At 35.0% G+C, this 21732-nt stretch overlaps 1 protein-coding gene across 1 annotated transcript in view; it reads left to right on the forward strand.

The window, feature by feature from the left end:
* The first annotated feature begins 1149 nt into the window (after positions 1-1149).
* Positions 1150-21732, forward strand: part of LOC132549692 (uncharacterized) — a 70855-nt gene continuing 50272 nt past the window's right edge. The window contains exons 1-8 of the mRNA XM_060213643.1: positions 1150-1162; positions 9624-9769; positions 10422-10524; positions 10887-10942; positions 12569-12670; positions 14150-14263; positions 20280-20362; positions 20848-20931. Of these exons, the coding sequence (XP_060069626.1) occupies positions 1150-1162; positions 9624-9769; positions 10422-10524; positions 10887-10942; positions 12569-12670; positions 14150-14263; positions 20280-20362; positions 20848-20931 (701 nt within the window). The remainder of the gene's footprint in view (positions 1163-9623; positions 9770-10421; positions 10525-10886; positions 10943-12568; positions 12671-14149; positions 14264-20279; positions 20363-20847; positions 20932-21732) is intronic.

The following is a 21732-nucleotide window of genomic DNA, read 5'->3' on the forward strand; positions in this document are numbered from 1 at the left end:
CGATGCAACAGCAGAATTTTTTCCCTAAATATTTGACTGATCTAACTTTGGACAGTAACAGATGGGTAAGACCATATGCGTGCAGTGGTTAGGATTACAGTTCTTCCACAGTTCCACTGTGTACGAGAAATTAGCAATACAGGAAAAAATACAATACAGATTAACCGAAAAGTATACTGGAGAGACTGAAAGCCAGAAGAGGCGTGACGTAAGCAGGTGTGGAAACGCATTAAGCATGCAATGCAAGTGCATTTGAAAAAATGCTGAGCCGGGGAACTATTGCGTTTGAAGAAAAAAAGAATAATTTTCAGGATGTCGTAGTTGGCCCATGGTGGAACTTCATTAGCATTATTTCAACAAAAAAAAAAAAAAAATGAATCCAAACTTACGCAAGTTAATTCATTAATAACACTGAAAGACAAGACTTTCTTTGAACTTTCGTTCATTTCTGTGAACATTACTTTTAACAGAAATATTTCGCGGTGACAATATTTGGAAGTAACCAAAAATGATTGATTTATCAAAAAAAAAAATCTCTTGGAATTGAGAGAATAGTTAAAATGGCTGAATATATGACTCTGAACAACAAATATATTTCTTTTATTCTGTTATATCCGATTGCTAATATTTTGACAGGAATTACCTTCATAACTTGGTGGTGTTTCTTTCATCATTTCCAAATTACACGGGTTGTCGTTTTCTCACAGGGTAGTGAAAGTATAATCCGATATCCATTTACAAGAATTTCAATCCCTCAGAATATATGAAATGAAGTATAATTATATTTTCTCTTGTTTGTTAAATTATTTAAGACTTATTCATCACAGAATTGAAACAATACTAACGCTAAACACCATACATTCTACTCTGGAAAGTGCTCAAAGCCAGAGGTTCAAGTTTAATGGGATTATTGGCAAAGTACAGAATGCTTGTTCATAGATCACATTTAATATGACAAAAATATTAACAATCATCAGTATTCAGTGGTTATCAGAATAAACTTTAGATAGATAATTGCCTGGTGTTTCGATGTTTAAAAATATTGATTTCGCAAATTTAATAAATCATTTACTGCGAGATTGGCATTCTTCAAGAAACGACCAATCAGGAATCTCGTTACAAGACTTCAATAGGAAGCGGGAATCAAACATGACTGAGTCGGGTAAGTTTGGAACAGTATAGACTATTTAGAAAAGGTTTTGCTTTCTAATTTTTATACTATATGCACATAATACATGATCAACATTGAAGAATAGTGCCCTTAATGCTGATTTAAGTTTGAACTGGTCACGATAAGCAATACTTCAGCCGTGTGGTGTGATGTTGCTAATGTAAACTGATGGCTGACGCAGATTCTGGGTTTTGACGGTAGCATCACTAAATGCAGATATCCGCAAATAGAAGTATCAACCGCGTCATTTGACGTGAGATGAATAGTTATCACTGACATTGAACGGAAAAGGTCACTTGAATTTCAATTTTTAGATGCAAATCAATTCTGAATGCATTATCAAATAACAAGGTGTACAGAGGATTGACGATGATTGTGTAGATATAATATCGTCTGGACATCGGTTCCGGACCGTTATGTATTTCGGAACGGCCATTTTGTCGAGGCATATCACATGTACTTTTGACAAGCGTGACCTCGCACCAGGATAATTTTGGTTGCTGTTACATGTCACGCTTCCAGAAAGAATAACAAATAATTATTAAATTATTCATCATAAAATATTCTGTGTTAATATTTCGTTGGCAAATTTGTTTATTTATTATTTTTTTTGTTACATATTTTCACATCAAGCATCCTCCAAGATATGATGAAATATCCAATCAATCCATACTAGTATGCTAGTGTTTTGTTGTCGTCTGCAAAGTGAATAAAAATCGATCATGAATAATAAATAGGCCACGCCTTCTTGCAAAAAGTTCAAACATGCATGTCTTATTTTGGAAAAGTGGTGTTATTTTAATTATTACTTTTGATGACTCATTTCTGATTTTAGTTAACTGGCGATTTGTAGACTGACAGATGAAAAATTTACATTATTCAAATAGCTTGTGTTATAAAAAAAGAAGTTTGCCGAGAAATATGGTTTATTTGAGAAAAACACCAAAATCTTACCATTCAGAAAAGGGTGCACACATTAACACAGGTATACACCATTTTCGCACCATGATTTAATATAATTTTTTTCTGTCACCAGAATGTCATTTCTGTTCACATGATGATTTTATTTTATGTAATACATGTGTACTTCTGGGTCACTTTAAGCTATCTAAAATGTCTCTGAGATTTAGTGATGTTATCAGAAATGAAAGTGCAATTACATGTCAGATACACATGTCAATCTTTTCAGGTGAGCAAATTTGAGGTCAGATCTGTGGATACTTTTTAGAAAAATACTGGTGTTTCACTGATCAGTTTTTTTAAAAATGAATTTTATGATATGAATATTTGAATTGATTAATGTTGTTTGGTGGCAATTCATTGACATAGTGAAGCTAGCATGAAGTGGTTCTTAAGGGGTCAGAAACTAGTGTGCCATGGATATATTTATTTAACAAGTAAGCCAGAGTAATGATATATATTTTTTAGTAACTAATACTTTTCAGGGCTCTCACACCCCATTTTGGGACTGGGGCCCGGGGCCTTTAGAATTAGGAAAAATAGCCGCGTTTTCCTTAGAATTGGGAAAACTTGGGGTCTAAATCGGGAAAAAAAAGATACTATTTTGCATTGGGAATGGGGCCGAATACCGGCCCCAAATCTGGCAGATCAAGAGCCCTGATTTTAAAATGTGAAATTAACATAGTTACTGGAAATCATGCTCTCGCTATGTTGCACAATTTAATGAGAATGTGACTTTTCATGAATCCCACATTACTCATTTGTGCCACACTCACAATTAATCTTTCCAGTAAAATATTGCCTGCCCAACAGAGTGGATTATTCAGAGCTCAGGGCAATTTAAGGAGAAGATTTACAGAGACAATATGAATTGATAATAAAGAAACAAGTTCTCTGGATGCACAATGGTGCTGCAACTGCAAATAAAAGCACTTGTTGACTTTTATTTGAGCCATTAATATTTTCCAGTCAGTTACATTTGGAAGGTGATTGCTAACAAAAACTTGTCCGTGGATTGATAATGCAAATGAATACACAAATTTGAAAGGTTTACATGGTAGTGTAATTAGTTTTTACATCACGCTCTCATCAATATTAAGTAAATCACTGTTAACGATTGAAAACATTCTTAGTATTATTTTATGACAATGTGGCATATAAGTTTTGCTTGTAGTGTGTTTTATATAATTTGAAATGAATGATGACTTCTGTTACAGTATAATATGATCATAATAGATCAACGTTAAAAGCTATGAGGTCACCTTACTGACCACATGAGATTTTCCTGGGTATTCATATTTAGACTCCTGGTGCATTTCAGTCTCGGCAAACAAGAGTGACTTTAGATCAAATGAATAACTAGCTTTGTAAATATTGTGAAATATTGGAAGTTTATAGTTCAAAGCCATCAAAGCAAAATGTTTCTTCAATAGCAAACACAAGGCAGCTTTTTTTTTATTTATTTATTTTCTTTCTTGCAGGATTATGGGCCAAATATAGATGCTATGGCAAAACCTTATTTTGTCCTCATTCAACCATTTAATCTTCCAAAATAATGATAGTTTAAACAATTGTCAAAAAAATCTGAAGGGAGCTGGCTAGCTGTCCAGTGTACAATTTGTGTTTTGTTTGTTTTGTTTTTGTTTTTGCATTTTGAGATTTTGATGTACTTCCAACAATTATTTGTGAAACAAAAAGGAATATTACTATAGGAGGAAATTGGAGTACCTGCATTACCACACCTAAGGACATAAAAAGAAAAAAAATACCAACATGTGGACTATCGTAATCCAAACTCAAATTAGATAAAATTAGGGCAAAATATGATGAAAAGAAAGATTTACATGTAGAAATCTGAAAAAGTACAAGGAGAATAAGACCAGATGTCCCAGAAGAGTAAGCATCTCCACCATCGACAGCACCTGCCTTGTAAATCTTGGTCAAACCAATTGTGGTTCTTCCATAATATCTGTATAAAGATATCAAAGTTGTGTCCTGTCAAAAATATATGACATATGCCAAAGAATTAGTGTTGCCATCAATCAAACATTTGGATAACTAATCCATCTATGTCTACTGCCATTTAGTTTTCTGACAGTATAAGTCAGAAATTGAAATATCAGGTTCATTTACCCATATAAATTCAGGGCTCTCGATCTGCCAGATTTGGTGCGGATATTCGGCCCCATTCCCAATGCAAAATAGTATCTTTTTTTCCCAATTTAGACCCCAAGTTTTCCCAATTCTAAGGAAAACGCCACTATTTTTCCCAATTCTAAGGGCCCCGGGCCCCAGTCCCAAAATGGGGTGTGAGAGCCTTGAAATTATATGGAAGAAAAGGATGCATTAACAATGGTATACCTCAAGGTTGAAGTTGGCGTATGGCCAAGCTTGTTTTCAGCTGGCCTAGAGCAGAGAATGTGTATTGTTCTCCAGGTCTGCTTAATTGGGTCCTCATACAGAGTTGTAATAAACAATATTGATCAGAGGTCAGGTAGACTGGTTCACCTGACTGTACAGGTAACAAAATTACAGGTAGACAAGTAAATAGACGAAATAACCTGAACTACCTTTGCATCATACTTGTCTAAAACATTTAAAGAAAAAAACGCCAACAAATGATGATTTCAAATGGATGGATAGTGTTAAGAATATAGATATTCTGATGTTTGGTTGTAAGTTCTTCCCATCTTGATGGGTAACAGTTTGTGTATTAACATATTTTTGTGTATTAAGATGTTTTCACAAACTTGTTATCTACAAAGGGCGTGTACTCTCCCGTTGATTTTTATTCAGGATGTGGCATGTTCGAACATCACAATAGACTCAATGTTTCCTTGTTTAGGTCAATTTAATAGTACAAAAGGGTTAACATTTTGGATACATACACATATATATATATACTTACATATAGGTCTATAGGTACTCATGATCTGTAAAAGAGACGCTGTGTATACATATGTATATATACCTGTATGTGTATAAAAGACTGGTGAAGTACTCTTGGGTATGGATTTACTACCGCTCTGTACACTGATGGCCATGAAGTGTCAGAAGTTCCGTCCGTAAAATAGTTCCGCTGATCAGAGAGGAAGTAGGACACTGTGATGTCTATGAACAAGTGAAATGGTTTTAATTTGAAGAACAAAAATCGTATATTACAGAGACAGGACTAGTAATCAGTTTATATGGTGCTTTGAAATTTGATGTTGCTGTGGTTTGAGAGAATCGTCTGCCTCTAGGATCAGATAACTTACAGATCAATGTGATGGGCTTCTCATCTATTTGTTGATGGGATCAATGTTGATTCTTACCTCATGTAATTGGAGTTTCTCATCGAGTGTTTTTACATAAATTGGCATCATTTACTAGAACAACACAAGAGTGAATTGTTGGAGACAGCTTGGATACAAGTTGTTTTAAAATAATGAGACAGAAAAAATGTAAGTATGAAAAAGCACATCTCTGTAATTTTTACATTGTTATTCCATTTTAATAGACAATAAAAATAAGTGTATACATTGGATTATTTATAGTCCTCCTTCAGATGAAATTTTTAAAAAAATGAATTGTTTTCTCAAAATATTATCACATTCCCATGAATCATGCACTATACAACTTAGCGAATCTTTCCAACCAAAGCAAACGTTTTATCATACATGTTATTTACAATTATTTACCAGTAAGATATACCACTGATAAATCATACTGGATTTGTATGCATCAGTGTTAGAAGGTCCAAAATTGTGTTTGGAGGAGATCTACATGGTGAATTCTGAAAAATAAAACAATGACAATTTCACCTGTATTATTGAAATAATATGTTCGTTAATTCTTTCACTAATAAATACTGATTATTGTTTTTGGTCTAAAGGAATTCACTAGAAAACTGAATGGTCAAAATGATGTTACCATTTCTTCAAGAGTATTTTATTGTTAATGACACAATCTGATGACACTGCTGTGTCAAGGGGACGCTGCTGTGTTTAGGGAACGCTGTTGTGTTTAGGGGACGCTGCTGTGTCTACGGGGTTCTGCTGTGTCTAGGGGACGCTGTGTCGAGGGGATGCTGCTGTGTGTACGGGGTTCTGCTGTGTCGAGGGGAAGCTCCTGTGTCCAGGGGTTGCTGCTGTGTCTAGGGGACACTGCTGTGTCTAGGGGGCGCTCCTGTGTCAAGGGGAGGCTGCTGTGTGTACGAGATTCTGCTGTGTCAAGGGGAAGCTGCTGTGTCTAAGGGATGTTGCTGTGTCGAGAGGATGCTGCTGTGTCTAGGGGACTCATCTGTGTCAAGGGGACTCATCTGTGTCAAGGGGACGTTGCTGTGTTGAGGGGACGCTGCTGTGTCTTGAGGGCGCTCCTCTGTCAAGGGGTGCTGCTGTGTCTAGGGTGACACTGCTGAGTCGAGGGGACGCTCCTGTGTCGAGGGGACGCTGCTGTGTGTACGGGATTCTGCTGTGTCAAGGGGACGCTGCTGTGTCTAAGGGATGTTGCTGTGTCGAGAGGATGCTGCTGTGTCTAGGGGATTCATCTGTGTCAAGGGGACGCTGCTGTGTGTACGGGGTTCTGCTGTGTCGAGGGGAAGCTCCTGTGTCTAGGGGTTGCTGCTGTGTCTAGGGGACGCTGCTGAGTTGAGGGGACGCTCCTCTGTCTAGAGGGTGCTGCTGCTGTGTCTAGGGGGCACTGCTGTTTCTAGGAGGCGAACCTGTGTCGAGGGGCAGCTCCCGTGTCTATACACAGTGTTCATAATTCTTGTGACGCTACACACAGTGCTCATGATTCTTGTGACCCTCTATACACACTGTTCATTATTCTTGTGACCCTCTATACACAGTGTTCATTATTCTTGTGACCCTCTATACACAGTGTTCATTATTCTTGTGACCCTCTATACACACTGTTCATTATTCTTGTGACCCTCTATACACAGTGTTCATTATTCTTGTGACCCTCTATACACAGTGTTCATTATTCTTGTGACGCTGTACAGTGTTCAGGATTCTTGTGACGCTATACAGTGTTCATGATTCTTGTGACTCTATACAGTGTTCATGATTCTTGTGACTCTATACACAGTGTTCATTATTCTTGTGACCCTCTATACACAGAGTTCATTATTCTTATGACGCTGTACAGTGTTCAGGATTCTTGTGACGCTGTACAGTGTTCAGGATTCTTGTGACGCTGTACAGTGTTCAGGATTCTTGTGACCCTCTATACACAGTGTTCATGATTCTTGTGACTCTATACACACTGTTCATTATTCTTGTGACCCTCTATACACAGTGTTCATTATTCTTGTGACTCTCTATACACAGTATTCAGGATTCTTGTGACCCTCTATACACAGTGTTCAGGATTCTTGTGACTCTCTATACACAGTATTCAGGATTCTTGTGACTCTCTATACACAATGTTCATGATTCTTGTGACTCTCTATACACAGTATTCATGATTCTTGTGACTCTCTATACACAATGTTCATGATTCTTGTGACTCTCTATACACAGTATTCATGATTCTTGTGACTCTCTATACACAATGTTCATGATTCTTGTGACTCTCTATACACAGTATTCATGATTCTTGTGACTCTCTATACACAATGTTCATTATTCTTGTGTCCCTCAATGCTATATTTCCCTGTCCATTTACCACATGAATATTTTCGGATGACATATTTTGTTTCTAATTGGTCCCTAATTGGAGGAGGGATAACTTTAACAGGAATGTGTCAATCAATGTTCTCAACAAACATGTTGCCTAAAGACATCGAGAGATGGTTTAAAATCCATTCTGAACCAGTCCTTATGTAGGTCAGGTATGTTACTTATCCATCAGTAAACAACAAAACGGTTCAGAATTGGTGTAATGGATAAAGTTGGTATTGTTTGTCAGGAACAGTCCAACCATTGTTGTGTAAATATAAGTAATACCCCCCTCAGGCTACTGTATATATATATATTATGAGTAAAGAAGATATACAACAGAAATATTTGTGTACTGTTGTGTCATAATCTCAGCTTGGTTATCAGTGAGACCAAATCAGTTAGACCGGAATATATAGATTAAGTATACAAATTTAGCCGAAGAGATCGTAATATGGAATCTTCCTTCTCATTTTTAATAAGGATAAATTTGTAATTGGTTTGAAAGTGTAACACATAAATTTCAGTTCCATCTGTGTGATATCGATGTATTATATTCCTGATGTAAAAGTCAAAACAGCAATATATATGTACTTCAGCATTCTTGATAATAATAAAAAAAAAATCATTATATAGACATCAAATAGATATACATACTGTAAACATACTAGTCTACCGCCATCAATTTTAGCGCATTATCTCATTTTGGTAAGTTAGAGCATTGATGAATCAGTGAATCAGTGATTTATATTTAACATATACTGAAGTGACAATTAGCACAGTCATATTTCGTTTTTTTTGTACAATGCATTAAATATCAGTACATGTGTACTTTGTTCTGTGTTTAATATATTATATGATAAATATCGTTTCTGACTTCTTACAAATTTAAGTTTTGTGGATAAGACTTCAAGAAAATAAATATTTGACTATCATACAATGCTTGAACGCATTTAAAATGAATAAATGGCTTGGTTTTTAAAAAGCTTTTAAAGAATTCTTCTCCTTCTAAAATTTTCCATATCATTGAAGAATGAATAGGGAATTAGTGATACATTGTATCATGGTTTCTGTCACCGAAAACATGTTGTTTCGTGTTAAGTTGGCAGACTTAGAAAAAAAGAAAAAAATCATTTAAAATAACACCGTTTTCCATTGCTTTTTATAAACAGCCTCGGGCGTATTTTCTGATTATAACCCATCACTGGATTATTCATGTATATTACGCTCACATATACAAACTCTTGATCTTGATATGTCAGTTTTCATAAACCAACAGTCAATATGTCCAAATAACTGGGGACATTTGAGGTATATAAATATGACAGGATACTTATAGACTGTGTCATGTTGCAGGAGAACGTTGATGTTCTGAATTTGGTGCCTGTACATGGATTATCATTCACTTTAACTTAAATTGCTATTTGGTTAATAAAAAATAAAATAAAAAAAAAAATGTAACAAAAAATTGGTTTAAATTATTATCATCATTAATTCAATATTTTTCTTTATTTAAAAAAATTCTGAAATAACCTTACAATATCTTTTTAAGTGACAGCCATCTTGATTTAACTAGTGCCAATATTGAGAAATAAAATGAGTTTGGTATGTTCTCTGTCACTTTGCACATGAGACAAATGGAATATCACACTGAAGATCCAGGTTCATTTTCTGTGGGGCCTCATAGTAGGAATAGGATTTAAGTGTTGATTGGTAGAGGTGTAAATGAAAAATATGTGTACCCTATAGCTTTTGGTTTGCTGTCCATTTTTGTTTATTTGTTGGCAGCATAAAATATTTACTAGCTGCAGTCACCAACCAGTTAACTCTGCCATTTTATTTCACAGATGCTGAGTCGGATGTCCTTGACCTGACGGGTCGAAGGTTACACAAGATTGAGGTGCCACCAGGACTAGATCCAGCCACCATCATATGCGACAAAAACAATGTATCTAAGATAGAAAATCTGGAACGATGCCACAACCTCAAACAGGTGTGTTATAAATCAGTTCAAATATTTACCTGTCTTTTATTTTGTCACAAAGATTTTTTGCAAAGGATGAATTTGTTTACACAACTGTAATGGCACTGATACCATAGTTATGCAACCCTAGTATTTTTGTTGCACAATTTTGACAAAAAGAGTAGAAATCCATGTATACATTTGATGTTTTCAAAACCAATGAATAGACTTTTCTGTGTAGAGTAGATAAATGAGATTGATATGGGCGGCACAAAGGAATAACACACACACATTTATCTTTCACTCTTTCAATCTTACATGAAAAGTTGCTGTTAATGTACTCCTTTTGGCATAATCATATTTTAGCGTGTAATCAGCTTTGAACAAATAAACAAAATGATGTATTCACACATTCGCAATAATTGCTATATTAATGACAGAAACAAAACATTTTTGTGAAAAAACCTTTTTTAACACAAAAAGTGCTGAAATATGGTTATTACTTATAGAAGTAATGTTATGTGATCATCTTCTCATTCTTTTGTACGTCTCTATAAATACTTCCATCCAGTTTAACAAGAGTGATTGATAAAGTTAAGATAAATCATAGGTACAGTCTGTGTAGAATAATAATATTTGATAGATTAATTTCTGACTTTCGATTTATTTGATAACTTTACAGTTGTCCCTGTCTGGGAACAGACTGGTGAGAATGACTGGAGTAGGGAAGCTTACAAACTTGACTGTTCTCAATCTACCAAACAACAGTATTGTAGCAGTCGAAGGTAAGTAAACAGATTTATTGTGATATTAAACTGGATAGAAGGCTCTTTCACCTTCCATCAGGATTATAAAGTTTGGCCTCAATTCAAATTCACACTAAAGTACATAAAAATGTTCATGTATTTCATTTTCAACAGATTTAAATTACATATAAAATATACATGGAATGTTAAACCTTAAACCTCCTTTTTTTACCTTGGTGATTTGAGAATGAAACAGGTGAGAGTTATAATATGGCGAAATATTTCTTGTACACTGCAGGCAGGTACATGACTTTGGCCCCTCTTTTCTTATCAGTTCATAATCATCATTAATGTTGCTATAGCATTGCAAATTTGATGTAAGTTTTGTCTTTTTATTCCAGGTCTGAAAGAACTTGTGCAGCTTGAATGGTTAAACTTGTCAGGAAATAGCATCAAGGTGAGGCGAAATTACCAGGCTGACACTAAATAGTCCTTACCCTCAAATACTGTGGAAACAAAATAGTTGTTACCCTCAAATACTGTGAAAACAAAATAGTTCTTACCCTCAAATACTGAAACAAAAAAACAAATACTGTGGAAACAAAATGGTTCTTACCCTCACATACTGTAGAAACAAAATAGTTCTTACCCTCACATACTGTAGAAACAAAATAGTTCTTACCCTCAAATACTGTGGAAACAAAATGGTTCTTACCCTCACATACTGTAGAAACAAAATAGTTCTTACCCTCAAATACTGTGGAAACAAAAAAGTTCTTACCCTCAAATACTGTAGAAACAAAATAACCCTCAAATACTATGAAACAAAATAGTTCTTACCCTCAAATACTGTGGAAACAAAATAGTCCTTACCCTCAAATACTGTGGAAACAAAATAGTCCTTACCCTCAAATACTGAAGAAACAAAATAGTTCTTACCCTCAAATACTGTGGAAACAAAATAGTCCTTACCCTCACATACTGTAGAAACAAAATAGTTCTTACCCTCAAATACTGTGGAAACAAAATAGTCCTTACCCTCAAATACTGTAGAAACAAAATAGTTCTTACCCTCACATACTGTAGAAACAAAATAGTTCTTACCTCACATACTGTAGAAACAAAATAGTTCTTACCCTCAAATACTGTGGAAACAAAAAAGTTCTTACCCTCAAATACTGTGGAAACAAAATAGTTCTTACCCTCAAATACTGTGGAAACAAAATAGTTCTTACCCTCAAATACTGTAGAAACAAAATAGTTCTTACCCTCACATACTGTAGAAACAAAATAGTTCTTACCCTCAAATACTGTGGAAACAAAATAGTCCTTACCCTCAAATACTATAGAAACAAAATAGTTCTTACCCTCAAATACTGTAGAAACAAAATAGTTCTTACCCTCAAATACTGTAGAAACAAAATAGTTCTTACCCTCAAATACTGTAGAAACAAAATAGTTCTTACCCTCAAATACTATAGAAACAAAATAGTTCTTACCCTCAAATACTGTAGAAACAAAATAGTTCTTACCCTCAAATACTATAGAAACAAAATAGTTCTTACCCTCAAATACTGTGGAAACAAAATAGTCCTTACCCTCAAATACTGTGGAAACAAAATAGTCCTTACCCTCAAATACTGTAGAAACAAAATAGTTCTTACCCTCAAGTACTGTAGATCACTATATCTGTGCTGCAAATGTCTCATTTGTGAAGATTCATTTAACAGAAGAAATTTAAACAGACACAAGCAAATTATAGATACAATGTTTCTGAAGTTACAATGAAATTTTCATAATTGAGGATGAGATTTGATTGAGGATAAATGTTGGCATCATGCAACATACCAATAGAGTCAACTATCACCAACACAGGTCAAATTTTACTCTCGTGTACTGAATTTCTCTTGATATGATCAGAAAACCAATACATATCTGATTCAAAGTCAGGAGGTGAGCTTATTACAGAAATGAGGAGTGAAAGTGTTACAAGGAATTGTTTATTTTCAGATTAAGATGTTATTTAAAAAAACGTGTCTGGTATTGGTAAAGATTTGTATGTGTTTTTTTGTGGTGTTAACAGGCGATTGAGAACCTGAACTCAAATATTACTCTGGGTCACCTGGATCTGTCTGACAACAGTATATCATCACTGTCGGATATAACACACCTGAGGAGTCTTCGGGTAAGTCTAATACATTCTCTACCCCAACCCCTCCACACACATTCTGACGTCTATTCTTTCATGACATAACACACCTGGGAAGTATCTGTTAAAAGCTGTACATCCTCCATCCTACCCCCTTCACACAGTAAAGCTGTTACATTTCTCCATCCTACCCCCTCCACACAGTAAAGCTGTTACATTTCTCCATCCCACCCCCTCCACACACACCTTGGTATCTTTTGTTTCATGATGTAACACATCAGAGGAGTCTTACAGTAAAGCTGTTACATTTCTCCATCCCACTCCCTCCACACAGTAAAGCTGTTACATTTCTTCATCCTACCCCCTCCACACAGTAAAGCTGTTACATTTCTCCATCCCACTCCCTCCACACAGTAAAGCTGTTACATTTCTTCATCCTACCCCCTCCACACAGTAAAGCTGTTACATTTATCCATCCCACCCCCTTAACACAGTAAAGCTGTTACATTTCTCCATCCCACCCCTTCAACACAGTAAAGCTGTTACATTTCTCCATCCCACCCCCTCAACACAGTAAAGCTGTTACATTTCTCCATCCCACCCCTTCAACACAGTAAAGCTGTTACATTTCTCCATCCCACCCCTTCAACACAGTAAAGCTGTTACATTTCTCCATCCCACCCCCTCAACACACACTCTTATGTCTTCTTTCACTTGCATTTTGTACCTGAAGGGTCTCCTGGTATGGCTGTTGCATTCCCCTCCCCACTCCCTCCACACACATCCCAATGTCTTTGGTGTTTGACATTATACACCTGAGGTGTCTCCACGTTAGGTTGTTATATCATCAACCCCACCCCCTTCACACACACCTTAATGTCTCCTATGTCTGACAGTACATATGTGAGTGGTTTCTATGTTAGGATTTTCCATCACCCCTCCTCTCCACCTTCTACACCCAAGTGTCGTCTGCGTCTGACGTTACATACGTGAGAAGTATCTAGTAAGGCTGTTACAATCTCCTCCCTCCCCAGCCCTATTAGAATTCTGAAAAATACATCTTGGTCAACCTCTAAGTCTCACCTATTCCCTTTGCTCTGAATATCTTCTTTCTCCATCCTTGCTCCCATAGCCAAACAACTCATTGTATCCCTCAAGCCAAACTCATTTCTGAGTCTTAAGAAATTAATCATCTCAGACCTCTGAAGTAATTTTGAACTATAAAGCTTTTGTTGTTTATGGTATCAGATCAAGTAAGTTCATATATTTACTGCGATCACGAAAGAGGAAAACAAAATAAAGTTGCTACAAGGATTTATTCCGAACGCTCAAACTTGATTTCTGAATAACTAATGGACAACATTGTTTTACTTAAAATCCTGATGCAATGATACAACTGTTTTATTGGTTAAGTACACTAACATTAAAATTCTTCTATTAACATTTGTGATATTTTATTTGCTGATAAAGTCTGATCTCAGCGTTCTATTATTGATGTTGTTTTTTATATTACAGACACTTCTTCTCCATGGCAACATCCTGACATCACTGAGAACAGTCCCGCAGCATTTCCCAAAGTCTGTAGTCATTCTGTCATTGGCCGAAAATGAAATTGGAGACATCAATGAAGTGAGTGTGTCATCAATCTTAATATAAGGCAGTAGGCAATTAATCATAATTTGAGTGAATTATCTCCCTTCCTTTGACACACATTCACACACTTGTACTAGAACAGAGTCATATACATTGAAAATTGCTTTGTCAGATCATATCAACCATCTAAATAAGGTCTTCACCAATAGTACAATGTACATACTCCTGTGTGCTCAGTTATTATAGGGGTAACACGTTTACACAGTTTTGTATGAAACTGCTGAAAATTTCACACAAGCATCAAAAGATGTTAAGCTTAAATGGTTTTGAACTAAAAACTATGGTGATTTTTGAGCAGTAACAAAATACAATGATTTTTTTTTTCATCAAAAATATAAAAATTTATAATTTGATTTTAATCGGGATATATAAGAAATAGATAAGCGCTTATCACATCTAATTAATGATGTATTGTAAAACATTAAATGAAAATTTTGTGAATTCTTTAATTCTCAAAAGTCACTTAAATATGACATTTTTACCTGGAAAATATCAATTTATACCAAGAAGGAAAATAAAATCTCACCTGATATTTTGCAAAAGTTGTTACAATAAAACTATAAGTTTGGTTTCTGTTCCTCTAGGTCTGTAATGATTATATACTTTACACATGATACTTTTGTGAAAGGGAAAGGTGACATTGACTTTTAGTCTTTTTTGGTAAAAGGTTACACAATAACACAGTATTTGGTATGTGCATTGTTTACGTGAAGCCATTGCAAGTGATAGCACTTCAACTCAATGGTCATGTGACCTGGTGCTAAAAATAAAATTATAGTTACGATTAAGTTTCAATGCAAAACTTTTTTCATGGTTGATCATGCCCACATTTGATATACATGTGGCTTGTTTGGAAGTGACAAACAGTAGTACTTTTCAGTGAAGTAGGTCAAAGGTCAGAGAATCTTTATCAATATAGTATATTGGTCTCTGGACCATTCATGCCCATATTTGGTGTACAGGTTGCTTGTGAGGAGAAGCTGAATGGAAGTGCTTTCCTTTGGTCTGCAGGCAGTTGATCACTTACTAAGCACAGAATTAGAGTTTCTCACATGTTTTCTTTTAACTTTGCACAAATATTTCTGTGGGTGTGCTGAAATGCACAGTAGAATATATTTGACATCCTCCAAGATGGCGTCTGTAGCAGCTGAACAGAGGCTTTTGATTAGTAGATCATTATCCAACTTTAAAACTGGTGTATTCAAAGACGTGAAAGGCATCTGATATTTGACTGGTTGAAATAGTGTGATCAAACTTGAGGGAGACCAGGCCCCACTTGTATAAAACATTTCAACTTGAGATTTCCTCAAGTCGAGATTTTCCTCAGCTGATATCTCCTCAAAAACGGCTTGTATAAAATTTCTCAAGGAACAGGAGGAAGTCATCGGCTAGGATGTCCTGAAATTCCTTGAGGAATTTTCATACAAGATATTTTCAAGGAGATATTAGCTGAGGAAAATCTTGACTTGAGGAAATCTCAAGTTGAGATGTTTTATACAAGTTGGGCCGGGATCATATTAAAAGCTGAACATAACAAAATTCTTGGGAAGACCTAGTTTCTGGCACATTTTCAGTGATATACATATTTAAATAGCTTTAGTAGTGTAATTTTATGATCTGCTTAATCAGCAAAAAAAATTTCAGTAAATGTCAGATCAATACATTTGCAAGTATTACATTTCTGTAGGCAAACTAAATATTGATCGTATAGGACTTAAAAGCCAGGTAAAATCTGAAGTTCCATCTGACTATAGACATAAGTGACCTCTTTAGGAACATGAGCTCCACTCGGAGAAAATCACGAATTATATGGTTTCTGATATCAGGCTGATAAACGTGAAAAACGATCAATTAAAACAGTCGTTACTTTCTCGACAGACTCATAAACACCTATACACTCCATTAATTTTGTGCAGACAAATCATATTTTATCTGTGACAAAAACACTGCTGCATTGCCTGACAAAGCCGTATCTCGGCAAGGGGTCCAGAAAAAATTTCAGGATTGATTTCTGCATTGATATCAGGGATTTTTATTTCATTGCATAAATTGAAAGTAAACCAATAAAAAAGGATGCTTTGTATACTATTCATCCATAAAGTCCTGTGGGAGATTCCAGATTTTGTTTACGATCTAATCTGTCAACATAACATTGTGGACGATTTCGGACTCTAGTTACAGTATTTCATTGTGATGCTCCTTACTTTCACTAGTGTTAATCTACAATAAAAGCAAGTGAACCAGATATGTTATTGTTTTTTTGTTATCGCCCCATGAACATCCAGGGTACCTCACTGAACAGCATACAGGAGGTCCCATCACATTGCCAGTGATAGGAAGGGAAGGGTATAGTCCAAAAAGTGATTTGAAGATTCTGTCATCAATTTTGCTTTTAATGTGGTACTCTCTATTATTCAAAGTTAATCAGAAAAAATATCCTCTATATTTCTGTATGTTGTATTCCTGGACTGTGGCAAAAATGTTGAAATAACTTTTGTGGTCCTTAAAACAATGTCAGATTTGGTCTAGTTGGGGTAATAAAATTTCATTTATTGTAAAAGCTCTTCCTCTAGTACTGATGAAAGTGTCTGAACCTTTTGAAGCAGAGCATACCTGGCAAAGATTTCAGGAAGATCTGCTGACATTGGCTGGTAGCAGCAGCTGAAATAGGTTTAATACGGGCATTAATATTGTTCACCTCTCCAGTTTCAATGGGCAGATATGATTAAAAGAATGGTGAAAATATATTTTTAAAGTCCTGGCCAGTTATGATATTTTCAGTGATTTGAAATCTAGGATGGTTTCATTGACCTCTGCATGCTCAATGGAAATGTTTAAAGCCAGCAATTTCTGTGAGGTATATTCTGACAAATTTGAAACAAATACAAAAAGAATGTGTTTGGAATTTGTCATATTTCTCATCAATTTGCTGTCATGGTTGATTGCCTGCTATCAGCTGATTCATTGCCAGGTAACACAGACACACTGTAATTGATTGATTCTACACTAAGTGTTGTTGCTGTTGCCTGTCATGTCAGTAAGAAATATAATATCTAAAGTTCCATTTGGCCATGATGGTTTAATGTTCGTAAAAGCATTTCAACTTCCAATTTGAGTTCAAGTTACATACATGTATTATGATTTTGAAAATATTAGTCATGAAATTAATTTTTTTTTTAACTGTCCTAATGACAAATTAGATTAACAGTACACAGGGAGATGTCATAACTGTGTTATCAATTCATTCTATGGATTGTTTCTTTGTACAATCAGTATCATTGACCCCAAGGCACCATTCAGTTCCCTAGTTGCCTCAGGTGCCATGAATGTGTGTCACCTGTAAACAGAGTACAAAAACGGTCGGTATCGTGCGATTGATTATGACACTAAGGACACATAGTCTTTTTGATAATGACACTTTCCTAGAAATTATTTCTCAGGGGAGAGATTTCCATCTATTGTACTTATTTATATGTAAATACAAAATAAAGTGCCTTCGGTAGTCATTGACTGAGTATCTGATAAAGAGGACTTAGAACGGAAGTTGGAGACCGCTGTGTCAGGCTTCGCGATAGACATATATATCAGATTGTGCGGCCAGGATTTTTTCTTGATAAATAATTAAGAATTGATGGCAACAGAAATTGTTTGATTAAATAATTATCGGTCTAGGAATTGCATGATACAAATGTTCCTTTGCAAATGTTATTTTGCGGAGTTAAAAGAACCAAGTACCGTCGGATATGAACGACTTTAGGTGGCATGTCCTTGGCAGTGAATATATTTGTATTGAATACGATCAGTATGGAGCTGGAACTCGTTTACATTTCCCTCCATTAAGTCTGGTGATCAAATCAAAAACATGATTTATAAATCATCGTTGCAATTTGATAGAAAAAAGTTATGGAAATTTTTCAAAATCCTGAGATTCAGGGATAGTAATTAAAAGAAGAACCTAGGTTTTCAATGGAAAGAAGTCTTGTTGAAGATGTAAACTGACATTCAGACCACAAGCAGGTCATTTTGACTATTTTCACTAATGTCACCTGTCTGAACTGAACATGTACTATGTTCAAACTAAACATTAATGACAATAGATAAGTCAGTTTTTATTATACAAGTTGAATTCATTTTAAATTATATTTTGGTTTACAAAACGATGATTCAGAAAGATGCAAGATTCTGTCTTTACATCTTCACCTGATTTTTTGGGTTTTTTTTTTTTTTTTTGTTTTTTCTTTTTCATTGAGACTTAATTAAAGGTTTTACGTTTCCTAGAAACACGAAAAATGATAATTTTGGGTTCATCAGATACCTGATGATAACAGTAAAATACCACCCTGGTGTTGATGACGTAATTGTGACATCTCATATTTACCATTTCATAGCATTGCTATGATATATAACATTACAAATGGTTTGAAAAGACAGGTTTGAAAGTATTAAGTAATGCATCATTTTAAGGCATTAATATTGCATGCGATCATATTTACAACTGTAGTAATCTCATAATATGTAAATAAAGAACGTCATTGAAAATTATTTTTTTAAGGTAATCAAAACTGTACAGTTAGTCATGTAGTGACCTTGTTGTGTCAGTTGTTTATATTATCACAAATATGTGAACAAATACTGAACTGTTATTGGGCTTGTAAAATGTATATCCTTTAAAACATTCCATAGGTATTTAACATTGATAAAATACTAGTATACTGAGTGACTCATGTAATGGCCCTACACAAATAAGAAATGACAATGGAAAATTGTACAATATATGGATAAGTTCAAGAGCAAATATTTAGAAATATATATGACAAGTATGTCTGTCATATATTTACATAAGTAAAAAGTTTATACATTAATGCTACAATCATGTGAAACATGTGGGGTATAGGACATGTCTGTGGCTGGTTATCAATCAGTAGAAATATCTAAAATATCATTGTCCTGTAATAAGCCCACCACTCAATATTTGAATCCAAAAACGTGTTCACCCCCTTAGGCTTACTGGAGGGAAAATATGAGAGCACATGTATGATGTTACTTTTCATAAGAATTCCAATATGAAAAATCACATTTTATGAGTTTCTGGAATACAAAACAATTGCTAATATACAAACTACCTTCTGTCATCAGTAATCTTGGTAGTGTGTGTAAAATTGCTTGTTACCCAGCCAATTAAGGCTTATTAGCATTGGGTGGAATATACCATATCATACACTCAATACGATAACAGATAAATTACAATAAAAAATACAGGAATTTCAAAGTACCCAGGTAATGTACTTTTGCTGAAAAAGGATAATAATTCTGTTTACACCAGATATCAACCTTAGCTTGTGCTTTCAGGGGATTTTTTTTTTTTTCTGCTTATGTCATGTGTTGAAGCAAATGAGTTGTAAATATAGATGAGATTGATAGAATCTGTTACCTGTGTTCGAAATTGATTTTTCTCCTTACAACTTAAACATGGAAATCTCTAGGGCATAGTACCTTCTGTCTCATCTGATTTGTCTGGTATTTTAATGCAATATTTGCGACCAGGTGACAACACGATTTTAATAACGCCATGTTCAATTATTTTCCTGATATAGAACCACAAAAGAAGAGAACTCAATTTAAGAATTATTTGAAAATGTAAATATATTAGAGAAGGTTTTGTTTAATTCTGACAAAATAATGTACGAGAAATAGAATCTATTATTCATGCATGTTTGAGATCAACTATCTGAGTCTTGGGCTGACATTTTGTTACATTTCATTGTTGGTTTTACTGCAAAAGAGATTTTGTTACAGAATGTTTAAGGTACCAATCAGATTTGCACAAGACAGAAAAGTCTAGCACTGGCCAAGTATAGAGTTTTTCCTGTCTCATGTATGTGAAATTAAAATATGTTTTGTAGCTACTTATGATAATGTCTTTAATAAATATTTATACACCTACAAGTGATATTTTATTTTGATAATTACAGGTAAGATTTTGTATTTACAGGTGATGTATCTGTCTTGTTTGCCATACCTGGAGCAGCTATCACTGACCAACAACCCCTGTGTATTGATGACTGCCTCAACTCCATATCCTTTTCTGTGTTGATTATTTATCTGACAATAAGCCTGTCTGGTAATAAGCCCATTCCTATTTATTTTAGTTTCAGTAGAAATATTTAAAATATCATTGTCCTGTAATAAGCCCACCACTCTACATTTGAATCCATAAAATTTTTAGCCCCCTTAGGCTTACTGGACGAAAAAATATACATATATGATATTATTTTTCATAAGAATTCCAATATGAAATATCATGTACGATTTGAAATAAGGTTTTTTTTTCTTTAAATTTTGATAATTCAAACTTTCCAAATCCCTCCAGTGTTTCCTTAACAACAGCATCTCTTAATCGTTTTGTTAGAATATCTGATCTTTAAGTCTCGTGTTCAAATGAAGATTTTGTTACTTACATGTACTTAAAAACAATTGATTGTACCACATAGACAGGAATTGAAATTAGTACTGTTTGTTGAGATGAATACTGTTTAATTTCCCTCCTTAACCGTTTCCAATGGCTTTGATAGCCGGCCTTTTATTCTCAACTGGATAAACTCCCTCAAGGTACTGGATGGATACCTCATAACGGAGAAAGAAAGGCAAGTGTTACAAATATCAATGTAGGAAGTATTAAGTCAATCATATGACAGTGTAGGGGATATGGATATTCTACCCAACTGTATAGAATTTGAGTCAGATCTGAGGCTTTAGGGATTTCCTGTTTTATGTCCAAAAAAGAGTTATTCCACATGGGTGTTCCACATAGGTGTTTCAAAGAGGTATTTCAAAGAACACTTGTGGGACCAGCTGGATAAACAGGTTCAACGATGCCGGTCTCCCTCTCTTACTCTGGCCCAACTGAGAGCAGCCCATTTGGAAGAATGGACCAAACATCCCAATGAGGATAATAAACTCACCCAAGAACTCCATGCCAAGGAGAATCAGGGCTGTGGGGACAGTGAATCGGGGACATACTCAGTATTGACTAGCCAGCTCTCACAATCAGTCCATTTCACTTACTGATTACAGAGTTCTCTTACAATTCCCTTCAATCACTCCTAAATCACTTACCAGATACAAATCGTTAATTTTGCAGTTTGTTCTGTACGGATTAATCTACATTCTTACTTATTCAACATTATACTCGATATCTTGCCTAGAATCATCTTCAAAGTTTTCCCTTGAATATATTACATATATGCAATAGGCATATAGATATGTAGCCTTTTTACACTTTTTTGCATGCAAACTTCTTGTAGATATTGAACACATAGCTTGATTGAACTACATGAAATAGAGAGAGCACAGCTGTCATTATTTCTAAAAATCAATTTCTTATGCAGATAGTTGTATCCCTGCACTAAGAACATAACTCCTTGGCCCGTCTCACACCAGACAGT

This window comes from Ylistrum balloti, unplaced genomic scaffold, assembly GCF_031769215.1.
Source record: "Ylistrum balloti isolate Yb309-2 unplaced genomic scaffold, AGI_CSIRO_Ybal_v1 Utg370076, whole genome shotgun sequence".
Taxonomy (NCBI): Eukaryota; Metazoa; Mollusca; class Bivalvia; order Pectinida; family Pectinidae; genus Ylistrum; species Ylistrum balloti.